Source organism: Cylas formicarius, unplaced genomic scaffold (assembly GCF_029955315.1).
Source record: "Cylas formicarius isolate icCylForm1 unplaced genomic scaffold, icCylForm1.1 PGA_scaffold_2__14_contigs__length_35257938, whole genome shotgun sequence".
Lineage (NCBI taxonomy): Eukaryota > Metazoa > Arthropoda > Insecta > Coleoptera > Brentidae > Cylas > Cylas formicarius.
In genome coordinates this window covers 12225730-12244318 of record NW_026844319.1, presented here as the reverse complement: position 1 = coordinate 12244318, position 18589 = coordinate 12225730, and the positions used below count along the sequence as shown (strand labels likewise).

At 33.5% G+C, this 18589-nt stretch overlaps 1 protein-coding gene across 2 annotated transcripts in view; it reads right to left on the bottom strand.

Annotated features, from left to right (window-relative positions):
• The window catches only part of LOC132697908 (hemicentin-1), a 732356-nt gene that overhangs the window by 300932 nt on the left and 412835 nt on the right, over positions 1-18589 (bottom strand). For both annotated transcript variants that reach the window (XM_060663662.1, XM_060663663.1), the window contains exons 3-4: positions 11158-11347; positions 7736-7953 (exon numbers count right to left, since the gene is read on the bottom strand). In XM_060663662.1, coding sequence (XP_060519645.1) covers positions 7736-7953; positions 11158-11347 — 408 coding nt within the window. The remainder of the gene's footprint in view (positions 1-7735; positions 7954-11157; positions 11348-18589) is intronic.

Sequence of the window (18589 nt, the reverse complement as noted above, 5' to 3'; positions counted from 1 at the left end):
GAGTCAGTGAACCTTTCAATCTCATGATCATGTATTAGTTAGGAAAGGTAAAAGAACTGCCCTTGTAAATTCTTTCAAATTTCGCTCATCTCACAAATTTGTCTCTTTTAATTCTTTGTTCTATAGGTTTTTTAAGATTCCACCTACAAAGGAAGCATTTAATAAGGAATTGACTAATATTAGATAAATTACTTTCCTTCTTATCAATAATCTGTTTTACAAATTCTCATATAAAAATTGTCATATCATATAATAAAATCAAAACCTCCAGATCGTAGATTCCAATGCTTGACCTTCTTCGGTAATATTTCATTACTGATGCCTATGTCGTTAGCGAACAGGAAATAATCTATAGCCTATAAGGCAAGCAATACACTGAAGCAGTTACTAATAAAAATTAAGAGTTCGGTAGAATATTCTTAACGATCATGGGCTATATTCTTTGAGCTGTAAAGTTTGCGTCGAACAGTTTGGCAGAAAGATGAATGAATGGACATGAATGAACTATGAACAGCTTTATTTGGTCAATAAGTAGGACACTTATCTGACAGAAACACCAAATCTGCTTTCTACTCATCGATGGTCCACAAGGAATAAGTTTTTTCCAAATAAAAATATCAACACTTTATATGAGTGTCCAAAGAGAAAAAAAACTTGATCTTCGAGACCGACTACAAATTAGTGAATCCAAAAAGAGCCCTAATCTTGATTGGATGTTGTTGAATAAATAGATAAATAAAATAAATAATGATGGCAAAATTCGTATTCAATACGATTTTCAATGTAACCACCAGGAAACAAACGAAAACAAAGTCTTGCGTCAACAAGGAGAGAATAAAATTTTGAAATAATGATATTATATTATCACAAAAAAAAAACACAAAAATCATTTGGCCATTTTCAACATCAATTACATATGGACTTAAAAAACAAGAAACCTAAAAAGTATTATTGACTATATTATAACAAGATAACAATCTCGACTAAAATTCATAGACGTAAAATTGCTTATTGAAACGAAAGATAACATAAACCCAAACAATACTGAACAAGGAAACAGTACTAAAATTTAACACGATTAGCTTGGAAAACGAAGGTACAAGTATACCATATAACTTCCGACTGAGAGCCGAAAAACAATAACCATATTGGAGGGATGAACAGATTGAATACGAAATAGAAGAACAGGGGAAAAATTACCTCTTGTAGGAGTGACCACTACCTAATGAAAGGAAAGATAACATCAATTAATAAATCGAAAGAAAGCCCAAGCAATACTAAACAAGGAAACACGACTTTAATATATTTAGTTTGGAAAATGAAGGTACAAGAATACTATATAACTTCCAACTGAGAGCGGAGAAAAAATAACCATATTGGTGGGATTGACAGATTGAATACGAAATTGAAGAAAAGCGGAAAAATTACCACAAATATTTAAGTCCGAAAACAAAAACGACAAACTAAGGTACAAGAATCGCAAGCCAGAGTACGGAGAATGATAAGCGAAATGATATGTTCAAGGTTCAACACATAGGAGAAACAAAAAAGAACAGAAAGTTGGAGATTCCTCAGAAACATGAGAACAGTATGTAAAGTATGTAACACTTTAAAGAAATTAAGTAAATACCCGAGGAATACCAATAGATCACGATTATAGAGTCCCTAATAGTCTCTATCGCCAGTAAATTTTCATTTTGGTTTAATTTTTATTTTCTATTTAATTAAGATTAAGAAGTGCACAATCAAACTATTATATTTATTAAACATTAAAGTTGCCTTTAAATTTTCAAATTATTTTAATATTTAATAATTACATCATCCCAAAATCTACGCTTCTTTACGTAAGCCATATGCGTTCTACCGCGATCTACTAAGGAAATATGGCACCAGCGAAAAAGCAACATAGGGGGAGGAGCACTTATCGCAGGCATAACCAATGGACGCATTTCGAAAAAATCGTTATCACTGTAATCCGTAAATCCCTCGTTTCTAAAAAGCAACTCCGTTTCGCGCGTAGTCGTTAATTTATAGTTTTCAAATTAAAAAACGCTGTCCGGGAATAAATTAGACCATAATGCTTTCTCAGCTGAAATGACTCCGGCCGGCATTCCGGCAGTTTTATTTATTATGCATGCAATTTGTATGCACGTCTTTAGCAGATTGCGATGACATTTTTAAAATAGCGAGCGGAAACGGCACTCAGTACGCTTCTGTTATTTAAATGTTTTAAATTCCTAGGCTAAATTCGACTCGGAATTTTTAATATGTAAGGGACGAAAGAGCGAAGGACGGACGTGAAATGTAAATTAAGAGATTTAGCGGAGATAGTTTTATGACAAGGAGGACATTTATATTCCATTAAAACTGATTTAGAAATTTATTATATCTAACGAGAAAAAAAATCCAGGCTCCAGTATAAGCCCAGATTTCTTCACAATCCATTTCAAATGGTTCAAATTAAAGGGTACAACGTTATATGAGTAGACAGAGTTGGTATGTAGACATAGACAATGGAAGAGATCTGGATTGAGTTAAAAGTTGCTAAAGTAAAGTATGTAGTTGGATCCTTATATAAACCACCAAAGAAAAATTTTGACTGATTTGTAAATATTTTCGAAAGTCAAATTTGCGATTTTGCTCCAGCTAATAAATTTGCATTTAACAAATCGCCAACTAAGAGACTTTTACGATTATGTGTGTAACTAAAACAGGTACACAGTAGAGGTAAGAAATTTTAAAAAACCTTGACTTGTTTCATAATTTATTATCGATAGCAACTTTCGGGCATATAATTGCAGCTAGGAATGCTAACCAAAAAGTTTAAATCCTAAATGACATTTTGGTAAATATGTTTTTATGTATTGTATGTCACCTTTGAAGAAAGTAAAAATCGAAAACCAAAAACCTCCTTTTCTTAACTTTTCCGGTAGAAAAAATTATTTCATTAGAAAATAAGGCCTTCAATATGTTTATAAGAACCAAGACTGACGCAGACTGCAACTCGTACAAACAAATGAAAAACCAAACAAAGATAGCCATTTGCTACGAAAAATCTGATAACTTATAACTGAATTTTTGATCCACCTTAATACCCCTCGTCAGCTCGAAATTCTTCCTTGAATAAAGAGCTCTTGGGTTATTATCGTAATAACTGTGAAACGCATTTTGAAGTTCCATTTTAATTTTACACAGTTCGTGAAGAAAATGTTAGAAAGTTTTTGTAAGAAAGAAAGACTCTTGCATAGAAAGAGAATGAATTTAATATTAATATGGTTCTTTTGAGCTGTCTTCCTTTCGGATTAATATTGTCGATTCCTATCTATTAATTTTCCGAAGGAATGGAAGATATCGAAAGTAATTCCACTTCTGAAAAGTCCGAAATCTCAAATTTCAGTGACTTGAGACCGAATAGTATACTACCAGCATTATCAAAAGTCATTGAAAAAATTGAATTATCAGATTAGAAAGCTTCTGTAAAAATACCACCTTCAAATCAGTCGGATACGGCCCTAATACTTCTTGATTGTTCTAAAGCCTGCGAGAGACTAAACCACGAGTTGTTACTTGCAATTTTATATTTAATTCTACTATATATATATATATATATATATATATATATATATATATATATATATATATATATATATATATATACTGCTTTTCTATTGCGTAATTATCTCAAGACATCAATATATGGAGTTTAATGATACCGTATCATTTTTTCCTTCAACTCACAATAAAGCACAAATTTTAATAAATGAAGATTTAGAAAGATTCATGCAGTTTTGCATGAATGCAAACAAGTCTTTCATAATTATATTTATTATTATATTATATATAATATATAATATTATATTATAAAGAATCAAGGTAAAGAAATAAAATGCTCAAAACTGGTAGAAATTTGGGACTTGATTTCGATATTAACCTTCGTTTTAAACCTCATCTTAATAAGATGATACCCACTGCATATGGCAATCTAAAAATGTTATATCTAAACAGACATTAAATTAGCTTTCACAGCATCACCTAACTCTGTTCCAATGATCTTTGTCTTAGAGCGTCTATAAGCTGTACAAGGAAGTTCCGAAAGAATTAAAATGCTTAAGCTTAAACTTATTTAAACATCTCTATTCAAAGTACCTTCTCGAGAACGATTGTGTAGCAGGCGACTAAGCCCAGAGAGGAATTTGTTATTTTTTCTTTTATTACTGCTAGAATTTTTTATTGTTTTTTTTTGTTTTTCCTTTTATAAAATTTTTATTTCCAACTATAGTATTTTTTTTATATTGTTTGCCATGGATCGGACATAATATGCAAGTCACTCTTGAAATATTACTTTCAGTGTCTAGGGGTCGAACTTGAACATTTTGTAATTATTGCCAACTCTTTTTTGCAACAATAAGTCTAAGTTTTGTGATACTTTGAATATTATTTTGTTGCAAAATAAATATTATTATTATTTGATTTGGGCATCGTCACAGCCATTAGCAATTCAGATTTTATAAAAATGCAAAAGAAATATTAAAATATCGATTCATCTGGATGTCTTCTTCATTTTGTTCCAGATGTTGGTTGCCAATTCGAAATATTTTTTGGCCAACGGTTATGGGCTATTCGTAGATGTCAGTAACATATGAGTCTGCGTCTGTCCATTTATTCCGATATCATTGTTGGTGTATTTCAAAATTTCTTTCAAGTAAATTCATCTCTGTCGCTTCCAGTCTTTTTCTGCCCCGTTTGCACCACACTTTTATGTATTCCTAGCTAGGTGTGTTTATGTACAGTATTTGACCAGAATAAAGAGTCTAATTTGGCTGTGATTTTAAGGGTGTATTAGTATAACACTTAACAATTAAATTTTAATCTTACTTATTGTATATTTCAACGTCATGACCAATGAGAGCGAGTTTAGCCAATTGAACTGATAACCACATTTCCGTTCTTTTTTCGCTATAACTGGTACTAGTGGCTGAAGTTGTTTTCCTCTTTATGAAAATAAAATAAAGTCGAATACGCATCGAGTCGGAATTTTAATTTCAAAAATGACTTATTTCTCGTATTGCATTGTGAAATAAGTACATCTTTCGCTGATAAGCAAATTTGTTTACCGTTATTTTCACTTTTGAAATTTTCGTCAGTCCTGCAGCGATATTAAAACCTTGTCAACCTCTAATCTGAGATTAATGTGACGCGCTTTAAGGTTTTTTTTTTTTCAAAGATTCGACATCGAAAAACTCTTTAGTCCGCCCCCGAATTAAAAAAGTTTAATAACTTTTTAATTACTTTTCTGCCTTGCGATTATGATGCTAATTTTCTGCCACCTGATATTCTCGACTGTAATTAAGGTTGGGACTATTTAAAAAAAGGAATCTTAATGTTTTCGGCAGAATAATGAACATCGATTTTTGACACTGGAGGTTATACTTACAAAGCAAATTGTCTTAGCGTAACGCATTTTAAAAGTTGTTCAGCAGAGAGGTAGTAATTACAGCTCTACTGTTATAGCTCAGCTATATAAAGATAAGTAATTACGTTCACTTAAGTAATATGACCAATCATATAGGTTAGGTGTGACACTTCTGCCGAGAATTTTTTCTTAACTTACGAGGAGGTCTCTAAGTATTGGGCTTCATCAGATGTGCCCTAAAAATTCATTCTGCAGTTAACATTTTTCCTTTAACTGATTTCTCGCACAATTTGTAGAAGTATGACCCCTGTTGAGGAATCAATCACCTATCAGACATGATCGAAAATACAGTCTCTTAGACCCACAGAATCCTACAGCCTTCTTCAATATCAAATTATTTTAAGTTTAACAAATTAATCTAGATTCCCTATACCATAATAATTATTTTTTTTAATAATTGCATGCTAAGCTTACAATATAGAGGCGAAACGTTCTAAACAGAAATAGCATTTTTTCCACAGCGAAATCCCATAACGCACTAATACGAAACGCAAATCTAGTCAACAATACGTTGGTCAAAGCACCTGGTCATGCAATACATACAATTCCATAAGTTGTTGTTCAAGGTAAGCATATCAATAGAGGGAACGATATTTTTATAGCGGAGGAAAACTCTATTTCGCCCAGTATATGAAGAAGTGAGTCACTTGACTTCATCCGAGCGAATTTCTTTGGAGTTTCTTGAAATACCTCTGAAATTCGACAGAATTCCACTGGAATTCTTAGCTGAACTGAAATTTATCGAGTTGCTCTCGAATTGCTCCAGAAATGTAGCATTTTAACGAATTGCAGGAAATTATCACCAATCAATTTGAAACGATTTCAACGTAACCAAAACGACGAAAACCTAAAACTTGTGAAAATTTCAGAAGATAGGGTTGTCGGTATTGGCCCGTGGCGAGCAAGAAGGTCGGTTTTAATTTTCGATAAAGCATATTGCTGCTTCAATATATCCCTAACAATATATTATCTCCTCACACTATTGCAACAATGAATAATATTCTTTACATATAAACGTTTTAGATATGTCACGTCTAAACTTCTCCGCGTCCAAACGTCGTAGATCAGAAAGCTTTTACTGGGCAAATGAGGAGTCCAGCAACAGGTGAGTCACTGTCTCAGCGCTAGTAGCAGCTTATATAGATTTATTTTTTGACCATCTGACCATATTACTGATTGTAAATTCGAAAATTGGGACTTGGAGAACTTAGCCAAGGCAAGGTCTCTCTATATATAGGGTGTTATACACTAAGATTGCTGATCCTTAATGGCGCGATTCCTAAAGTACGTATATATTTTCTTTGAAATTCCTTTGGAGATTTTGTTAAAATTGGGAAACGGTTTAATCAATTTTTCATAAAAAAAGACTCTACCGCTTTTTTCAAAATTATATTCTGAAAATCACTATTTATTTCTTAATAAAAATGACCTCTTGACTCAGTGTTGTCCGACCAAGTGATGAGTAGAATTAAGTTAAAAGTTCGTAGTATTGAATATGAAAAACTAGAATTAACCAATGTGAACAAAAACAAAAATCATATCTAACCTAGCTGTTAAAAGTGACTACCACCTGCTTCAGCCCTTAAAAATGAGCCTTTGAAAAATTGTAAACCAACGTCTTAAGATGCCACCGCAGAAAAAAAATCCAAACTGCTTACCACTGCAGATCCAGGCGGCTAACATTGTATTCCTACCGAACTACCCGGCGATTTTGATTTCGCGTACATACCAAGAAATCAACATATATCCAAATAAGTTTCAGTGAATAAGAAGAAAACAGTTTTTCTAATATTTTCAACAAATATCAACAAAATTTCAAAAACGACGCGATCAATGATGATGGTATGAAATTTTTCTTTTAAACTCATTCAAGGAATCATACCCTTAAGGATGAGCATCCTATTATGAAAGTCCCCGTATATCAATTGAAAAAATTTAAATTTTGAATTTGAATTTCTGGCACAATCACTAATCAAAACTATAATAAACAAAAAAAAAAGTTGAAAAAGTTCCATTGTGAGTGTATTTGTGAATTTTTTTCAAAATGTTTAAGAAGGAGCCAAGATAACTTCAATTTTCGAACGGTTGTCGATAAACATCTGTGACCTAATTTGCGCTATCCTGTTTCTCTGTGAGTGACAATCGAATTTGAAATACCCTTTCTAAAACTTAAAGTTTGTTGCCTGATCTCTTAACCTAAATGAGCTATCCTAACGGACTCCTATTAAATTAATCATTTGCAGTCGGAAGAATGCGACTTACCAAGAACTGTGAGTTGTATCGGCTTCCCTTGCACGACAAATCCGAAAGCATCTTCGGCTTCGCACTGCCATTTACCGTCGTCCTCTAACCGCACGTTGTCAATTAACAGATTCCCGCTAGCTTCCACTAAAAACCGATGACCGATCACTCTTTTATTGTTCGTATTGTCTTTCAATACCGTGACAACTATTTGTCCGTCCTTCAACCATATACTAGTACTGAAACAATATAACAAAATTGGAAAAAATCACCCAGAATCCGATAATAAAAGAACTGATTTAGCAAGTTAAACGTGTACACCTTCGAACTTGGTTTTATATTAGCGTTAAACTTTGCACTATGAAAATGGGCTTAACTTTAGTCGGTACACGTAGCTAAATTCCGTTCGGAGGGAACAGAAGCGGCACGTTTGTGGAAACAATTTTAATACGTTTAAATTTTCAAAAACTTTCGTCCGAATTCGCGTTTTAGACTGATTCAAGTGGGTACTTTCGGCTTTTGAAGTCGAATAAAATAAACAGGCGCCGAACGAATATCGAATTAGGTGGTCCGGAAGTGGAAATTTTTAGCTCTTTTAAGGGTGGCGGTTTTGCCCATTCGAAATGATTTATTCAGTTAAAATTTTCGAGCGGGTTCCCTTTAATATTTGATTCGACGTTTATGTAAACGGACCGGGCGCATATTTACAGGTGGTAACGTGTGTTGACACCAGGGAGCTGAAATTTGCGAGATCTTGGAAAAGCAGTACAGGGTGAATCAACGATATAGTTAAGTTCATTATTTCATTAATTTCAAAAGTTATGAGGAAATGGTAAATACAAAAGTTGAAAAGATTATATAGGATCTACAATTTAAAACTATTTTAAAGTATACGCGGTGGCTCAAAAAATCGTTACGAATAAAACATATTTTTTTAAATAATTTTGTTTTCAATTCCTCTTCAAATTCTTCAACTATTTTATTGATAATAATACATACCTAAACATAATAATTTTTCCAATATTTAAATTCTTGGACCAAATTTAGACTATTTAAAATGATCTAAACATATTCGTTTATTTCAAACTCCCTGTAGCATCTAATTCAAATTCCGTTGCATATATTTTTGACGGCATCTTCCAATAACGCTAATATGGCATATGAGTGATCCATCCTTAAAAATAATAGCGCTATCGTAATGTTTTTGCAAGTGTGAAAACTAGCATTTTTTTAGAAAAATTATAATACTGGAAAAATTATTAAGTTTAGATGTGTATGTACATTTAAAACAGTTGGGGAATTAAATCATTCTGCAGAAGATTAAATATGCCGTTAAGTGACAAACTAATGTTATAGCAATAGCCTTAGACAGAAAGGTGAATACTGCAAAAGTTCAAATAAATCTTATATGTTTATTATAAATTAAAAATAGGTATATGACTCACCTAATAAAAGTTGTAGGTTTTTATAAGATCTTCCGAAAAAAAAAAAAAAAAAAAAATATATATATATATATATATATATATATATATATATATATATATATATATATATATATATATATATATATATATATATATATATATATATATATATATATCTTGCATCCGACTGGAATCCTGCAGACGTTTTGCCAAAATCTCGCTTGGTATCTTCAATGCTCGCGCTCCGAAAACAGTTCCCAGTGTTCGAAGTGTTTAAATATATATATATATATATATATATATATATATTCTCACGTATTGATTCACGGATGGAAAAATGTGATGACACTATACTCCGGGATATCATCCGTTCGCTCGTTGAACTCCGACTGGAATCCTGCATCCGACTGGAATCCTGCAGACGTTTCGCCAAAATCTCACTTGGCATCTTCAATGCTCGCGCTCCGTGTTCGAAGTGTTTTCGGAGCGCGAGCATTGAAGATGCCAAGTGAGATTTTGGCGAAACGTCTGCAGGATTCCAGTCGGATGCAGGATTTGCAGGATTCCAGTCGGAGTTCAACGAGCGAACGGATGATATCCCGGAGTATAGTGTCATCATATATATATATATATATATATATATATATATATATATATATATATATATATATATATATATATATATATATATATATATTGAGAGCTATTTAAGAAAATACAGATTTTTCAATTTAAAATTTTCCAAATATTTTGAAATTCCCTTGCATGTAGATTTTATGCCATCTTCGAATAACACTAATATCAAATATGAGTGCCCTACCTTCAAAAATGGCGCTATCGTATTTTTTCTTGCAAGTGTGAAAACTAGTATTTTTTTTAGAAAACTATCGGAAAAACTATTAGGATTATGTTTGCATTATTATTAACAAAACAATTGAAGAATTTCAAAGGGAATTCAAAACAAAATTTTAAAAGATATATGTTTTATTCGTAACGACTTTTTGAGCCATACTTTAAAATAATTTTAAATCGTGCATCCTAACAATCTTTACTACTTTTGCATTTACCATTTTCTTACCACTTTTGAAACTTGATAATGACCTTGGATTTCGTAAGTAGGTTTCTAAGATTCTCCAAAAGGCTTATATTAATCTCCGCAGCATATATAAATGTAAAGATATTCTGAACTTTAAGTTTAAAAAAATTCTCTGTGAAGCACTGGTTTTTAATCATCTAAATTACCGTAACTTTATCAATGGATTTTTTGGGAAATTATAAATTAAAAACAGTACTGAATTATCGTATTTGATTTATTTATAACTTTAAACGAAGACATCACTTTAGGTTTAAATTAATTAAATATGTCGAGTCGAGAAGAATTACGTTTTGCTTGTTTTCTTCACAAACTACTTAAAACTAGATGTCCCTCAAATTTATTCAAGAAAATGACTTCGAGGAATTGCACTTATTTCCGTGGAACTCATTTTAATTGTGATTATAAAATACCTGCTCGTCTCTTAGACTACTTAATAAGTATCCTCAGAACGTCTCTCTTGGCGCTTTTAAATTTCATTTAAAGAAACATTTCCCTTTGTTTATTTTTTTATCGTTTTCATTTTTTTATGCTTGAGTCATATCTTTCTACGCATATGTATTTGTAATGTAAAATTGGTATACTATCTTAGCTCAGCTGACCTTCGCCGAGCTTACAATAAAGGCGGTTTTATTTATATTTTTATTTTAAAAAGAATTTATCTATTGTAAAGATAAGGAAACATTATTTTCTTGCTTCCCCACTTCTAAAACTTATACTTCACGAGCTTCTACTACAATCAGCAAACAAATCTGTCAAACCTACAACGTGGCAGCCGCATTTAGGATCAGTGTTAGAATCCGTATCACCACTACGATAGCTCACCAATTTTAACGCTCTGGTGTCCAAATCTGATAGTTTTTGTAAACGTATTTTTCCAGAAAAGTGTCAATACAGGCCACCATGTGGACCGGACAAGGGCTTACCTAAAGTTGATATTGACCGCGCAGTCCAACACGATTTTTGTGTTTTGTTTGGCGAAAGTTTGCGTGTATTCCTCGCCGCTAGATGACGTTTTTTCGTAGCTCAGATTCGTCCTGGTGTCAGCTCTGGTGGAGCGTCGATGAGCACTGCCACTGTGCGGATGGCGGGTGTGTGTTTTGGTTTCTGCCTGGCCTGTAAAATAGACCATAATTAGTATCTACAGTCTCTTAGTTGAGTGCGTTAATTAAGAATTAGTGGTCAGTCGGTTAAGAAATGAGTCATAAAATCTATTATATTGTTTCTATGAAAAATCTATAATTTCCACATTTAACTTTTTGTTATTTAAAAAAAAAAAAAATTGTATTGATAATATAATATAATATATGATTTAGTATACGAATTTGTTCTCTTGAATGGAAAATTTTTCGTAAAAATGAAAAAAACAAGTTAAATCGTGAACAACTTTTTCAAAGAAACATGCATAGGCTACTGTAATACTTTTTACAAAACTTATAGATTCCTCCTGCGTCAGTTTTTGCTGAGTCGCACTTGTTAACGTTTCGCCTATCATCCTGTTGACTTCTTCAGAGCTTGACTGAAACTGGCTCGCAGTTTACTCTGTACCGGCTTATACATTTTTGAGGAGGGCCGAACTAAATGAGAGGCATAAACATCGTTTCGGATGACTGATTCCCATATTGGTGACAGATTTCTATAGACTCTCGGATTTTTCGTTGGTAGAAGAATTTTAGTTTTATCGAATAAAATTAAGGCTCTTTCCTGTTCTTTGAGCCTAGTTCTCTCCAATGTCCTGTTTCCAACATATGCATGGAATGCCGTAAACTCCTGTAATTTCAAATGGAATTTTGTCTTTGACGGATCAAAGAAGTTGAAAGATTTTTGGACAAGTGGTAAATCTGGTTTTGACGTTATATTTTAGTACTTTTGAATTGTGGTTAGTAATGTTTTGAATGTAAGGAAGGACAACAGTGGCAAGTGTAGGATTGCTTTCGACCTGATTGGTATTGGAAGGTTGTGGTGAAGTGTATTTTGTGATGGAACGCTTAATATCTTTAATGTGAAAATTATTAGAGAGAAGAGCAGAGGTAAGGTGTTTTAATTCTGGATTCAAACTATTATGCAGAATTTGCCATATGCATAAGTTATGCGCGATTTTCAAACGCACCCTAATGTACTTCTTGATTTAAGAATGTTACACCAATACATACCAATTTTAAATCGTTGAGGAGTTAAAAGTTGAAAACAGAACCAAATAGGCTGAGCTTGACAAAAGGAATCAATGATGCCACGTTTCAGCATCCCTGAGTGCATTTAACAGGAACTACACCGCCAGTCACTTCATAGCATTGTTTTGAATTCCAGGTTATGAAAGATACTGATCATATAAGATTCAAACTTATTTAGAATTTTATTAGCCGTTGGTAGTATTGTCATTACGGTGATAACGATTGTACGATATTTGTAGCGTCGCAGCATAAAAGCAAAGTTAACAACGTAGCTTTTCCTAACAAAGTTCATGTAGTAAATTGCGTTATTACTTCCAACATGAAGAACCCGGTGATTTTAAATTAGCGCCTTTTCTCAATTTCTATTTCGATTTGCTATTCCACTTTGCGAATGTAAACATAATTCGACATCGAACCCCACACCTGCCACCAACTGCAACATATGTGAAATAACAAAAATTGTTGTGGTATAATTGTTGTGGTAATATTTAAGTCACTACTTAGTTGAATGATAGGAAATATTAAACTCTCAAACTCACCATTATGAAATCTATTTCTGATATATTTGTTCGTTTTTATGTCATAGTATACAGTTAGTTGTATTTGCTGGGCTAACAAAGTTTATTGTGGCTTCAAAGACGTTTCGGATATTGTGACATTATCACACTCTTAGACATCACGCTGTTGTACTTCATTAACACCCAGTGATCTAAGATTGGCACCTTTGCATAACATTTTATTCGATTTTCCGTTGCACTTTGTCGATGTAAATGTAACATCAAGCCCCACACCTGCCACCGACTGCAACGTTGTTGAATTGACAAAAATTCTTGCAGTTTGTGTTTTAAGTGTGGCTGAAGTTAAATTTGGATTTGGATTCGGCTTTGCTAATATTGCAGTGGACCAGTTCGTCATTTATCATAATTAAAATAACATATTCCTTTGGACATGCTGAGTACGTAAGCACGGGAGTATTGCTTTTTACAAAACTTCTAGATTCCTCCTGCGTTCGTTTTTGCTTAGTCGAAATTGCTGACGTTTCGCCAATTATCCTGTTGGCTTCTTTAGGGCTTGAGTGAAATAGTTTCAGAATGTCCACAGAATATATATTTTTAATTATGATAGGTTACGAACTGGTGCACTGTAATATTTGCAAATCCGAATCCAAATCTAACTTCAGCCACATGTTTTTTAAGTTCCAAATTTAAGTCACTGCTTATTACACCTACATTAGGTTCAACGCTTTTTTTTCCATTAATTGAAAATATTAACGTTTCAACTTCATCATTGTGAAAACTATTTGTGATAAATTTATTTTTTTTTTATGTTATAGTATACAGTTTTTATATTCTTAATTCTATGTGGTGGGTCGTAGTTGCGGATACAACCTTTACAGTATTTATTGCTATTAGTAAAGCCATTGTACACTAAAAAATGTTTATAGTACTGGATTTTTTTTCTGACACCTTTTTCCACCATTTTCCTTCACTTTACAGTCACTCGATATTAAAGGTTATCGGTTTAAAATCTTTTCGTTTGCCGTTTGGATGTAATTAAAATCTGTTCCATGTTGGGATCCATTCGGCGTTTTCATTAACGGCGATAACTGCCGTTTGAAAGGGGTTTTCATTAGAACTGACACAAATAATTTGTGTTGAATGACTTTCATTGGATGTAACTCACAGCAAATGCAAATTCAGAATCCGCCGCCGCTACCGCCGTTGTGCAAATTAGAATTTAATTTTGTTTGCGGCAATTCAATGAGTTTCGCGACAACACGTTTAGTTTAAGATATCGCTGGTTTCCTACCAACTGTCGCGAAAACTGAAATTTTCAATATCTTTAGCACCTCCGAAGGTTGATTAATAAAAATAGTTATGATGTTACACGAAAATGTAACAAGCGCAGCTTACATAGATGAGAAACTACAGTCGAATGGGAAACGAAAAAAAAAGACACAGCGCTACATTTGCTTCCAAACGTTTGAAGCTCTAAACTTTGTAATTAGAATACGGTACGGAGCTCCTCGGTCCGGGATAAACACTTTCGCATTTAAAACGTAGGCATTTCAAAATTTTTCCATAGGTAGTCGACAGGCGTAACTTCCTAAACTTCTAAATAGGACTTATTTTCGTCGCACAAATTTTATTTATTATTAAAAGTTGTTTTCGATATTGCGGTTTTGCCAGGTTTCCATACGTTTTTAAACACCACAAAATGGTTCTGAGGCAAGTAGACGCTCAGGAAATTCAAAGTGATCTTGATCGCCTGAAGCCCTTCTGTGACGAAAATAATATTTTTGTAAACGTCAACAAATATCAAGCAATATCATTGACTAACAATAAACAAATAATAAAGTTTGATTACAAAATAAATAATACTTCTCTATAAAGGTCGACCAAATAAGATTAATTTTTGATATTCGCGTAGACCTGGTATCATCCCTTCCAGCTTCCAGGCTCTTAGCTTATGCTTTCCGAAAATGGTCCATTCAGATAATACCATGCCTCTACAACGGATTTGGTTTCAGAAAAATATATTTTGGTAGCATAATTTGGAATCCAGTACGATGTTTTTATGGATAGTGCATATTTAAATTATTTTTTTAGTTTATTTTATTTGTGGTAACTGACACATAACATTAAATTGGCTTAAAATCACTTTAATATTTTAACTCTTTCTAATAGAAGAAAACTCAGATATAATCTTTTTATACAAAATAATTCATTCTTATCACAACGCCCCCCAAATTTTCGTGTTGATTAAGTTTACCTCAAATCAAACTAACCAAAACTAGACCCTGTGTATAATTTAGAATATCTGAAAGTGGTAATAACCTAATAAAAACTAAACACCTAATTCAAACTAAAGCACGTTTTTCTTTGTTACACAAATGATTAACTATTTTTTAGTAACGTGTTTTCTTAATTTCTAATTTATTACAAAATCTGTCTGGGAGAACTATGTGACAATGCTATTTACAGATGAAAGACCAGAAGAATTTGCGTCTTGGAAAGGGTAATAAAACTGTCAAGCGAAATGGAGTCAAGATGGAATTAAAGGAACTCAAATACAGTACAACTTTTTATCAAAATGAACACGAGTGCAAGCCTTCCCGATGATTGGTTGAAGTCCACCTTCATCCAATACCAAAAAAGGCACACTTAAGAAGGTCTGCGGAGTACAGATTCATTAGCATGATGAGTCATGTCCTGAAGACCTTTCTTGGAGTAACACATGACTTCGGAACTAGGGAAGCTCTGTTTGTTGTTATTGTACTATTGGAGAAATACAGAGAGCAAAGCGAAGATGTATTTGCCTGCTTTGTGGAGTCGGGCATATGAAACTCATTACTGTACAGTTACTGTAGAGAGCAGGAATCAATCAGGAGATCTTCGAATTATAAAGAGCCTGCGCTGGAACCGGGCTGTGAATATACGAGTACAAAATAAATTGTCCAACGCAGTAGAGATAGATACGTCGAGGTATATGTCAGGGTTGCAGATTGGCACCTCTACTGTTCAATTTCTACTCGGATATCATTTTCAAGAAACCAAGAAACTAATAGAGACCGATATAGGTATGAAGATCATTGGACCACGTATAAACAACTTGTGTTATCCAGATCACATGATTTTAATGACGGAAAATATAGAGTCCTCCAAGAAGTATTGAATAGAGTGTAAGACGACAGCAGGAAAATGGGAGAACAACTGGCGATAGCTAGGAAATTCAAATAACTGACCCCCCTTATAACAGAAAATCTAGACATGGAGATTAAGCGAGAAATTGAGATAACACGCTCTTCGAAAACGATTAAATGCTATGTTTGACCAGTTCATATGTACGGATTTGATTCCTGGACACTAAGGACCAACATGATAAATCGCCTAGAAGCGTTCAAAATGTGGCCACTGCGAATAGCGCGGTCGGCTTGAGCGTTCGTAGGAAGACGACGTACCTGGGGCATATGATGCGTGGCGAGAAGTACTCAATTCCAAGAATTATGACGGGGGGCAAACTAGATGGTCGGCGAGAGGTGTTCGGGCTGCAGGAGAATCTTTGAGCTGGTCGGTCGGAGCTGGTTTTGCTCCAGTTGAATTATTAAGCAGTTGCTCGAGGACTAAGCATTCATCCACATATATTTAACATTAACGACGTGAAGGTGCAAATGTTATTGTCAAGAAAGTTATTAAACCAGATTAACAATTGGAGAGCTGGATTGAAACGGAACTTCAAGATTAGATACATTTTCCGAAAACACTAAAAACTAAAACACTAATGCAATATTTCAAATAGAAAAAAAAAGAATCAGTATAATGATTTTAAAAATAAATCTTCAAATTCATCTTTATGTCCTTCACTTTCTACTGCGAATTAACATAGCCAAATTGGGTTACAACTATTTCCTAACAGTAAAGTAATTCCCTGGAATGAAACACCAATTTCTCTATGTCTATTTGATAACATACGTCAGTCAATACTGCGCAATGCAAAATTTTTAATATCAATAATGGATCGACGCAATTTCCTCGTTAGTGATTGAAATAGGATCGAAAGGCGAAATAAAACTGCTTCATCATTGTGATCTGGGGTCGCCCTTTATGATTGGAAAAAATTTGCATTTATATTCGCAACACCCATAGCGCCCTAATATACATAAGTTGCGTGTTTAATGTTCGCTTTAGGTATAATATTTTTCCCATAAATCATTTTATTTAGCGGCGGGCCGCATTCTTTCAGGAGGCGGAATTTGATAGACAGCGCCGAACCACTTGATCACACTTGAGAGATTCATTTTAAGAGAGTCTATATTCATAGTGAAGGACCCTCTTGGCCTTTGAAAAGTCTATTGAAAATGTCTGTTTTGAATAAAGGGTAAGAATATACTCGTAAAATGGAGTGAACATTTTATGTTTCGCATCGAAGTGTTGATATAATATGAAAACAATTTATAGATGATTGTTGACAATGATAACAAACATTGCAGGTTAGGAGAATACAGATGATCAAATTTGGAATTGTAACGCTATATTCAGAATTAAAATCAACAAGTGCCATATAAACAAAATGTTTGAAACAAGGAATTGAGATCCTGACAAAAATCTCCCAGAAAGCTATTGTCTAGGATCACTGACAAGTAACAAAATTTTTGAGAAGGTCCTTAATCAGAGATTAGTCCAGTTCCTAGAGGAAAACAAACTATTTAATAAAAATCAATATTGGTTCAAGCAAGGTAAGCCCACAGAAAACATAATATCACTTTAATTTTCATTTTATAAAATTTACAGCTCACTAGAAAGCAATAAAAAAGTTTTTCTACTCCCGGCTGTAAAATACCTAATTACACACCGATGTAGCGGGAAGCGTTACTTACGTAATTTTAGAAATGCCGAAGGTGCTTTAATTCCTTCAACTCAGTATGTACCTCTATGCCGAGGTGGAGGCAATCGAATGTATCTGTAGAACTGAAAGACTTGGCTAGAATTCTGGGAGCAAGCGAGTGACCTTGATATTAGTTTGGTTATACAGTTTGGCACAAAAACTTGGCATGAGCCATTTTTCTCGCAAGCCCCTTCATCAAATATGGGCATAAATTTTGATTTTTTTCTGGGATTAGGAAGTATTTTAGATTTTTTCGGTAGGTAACCTCTACCTTTGTATAAGTTAATAGGAACCAACAGTAAATATTAAATAACAATATATACATCAAAGTGGCAGTAGGTATATGACCTTTCTTGGTAATTTTTGACGCCTTAAATAAATATATTTGACGTTTATTAAAAAAATTACTGGTAACTCCTAATAAGGTCTATAAAGGTTTTATTTTTCCTCTTTAATTTTTATAATTCGGGAATTTTTATATCGAGCAAATTGAAATTGGTTTTCATTTAATTAATTGCTACGGTTATATTATCCGCGTATTTTGGTGACAATCTCACTGGGTATATGGCCAGAAAAAACTCGTATGTCGCTCGGGCGTCGTACTCCGCTGTGATCGGGACTAGTACGACTCAGGTAGAGACCAACGTGAGAGCATTTTCCGCGTGCCAGAATTAAAATCTCGAGGGCCGTCAAGTATTGTGAAATTGTGCCAGTCAACAGCCAGAGCTGCATCAAGGTAGGCCAAGAAGAAAAGAGATTGTCATTTTTCGTCTCATTACATCAATATATTATTTTTTGAATC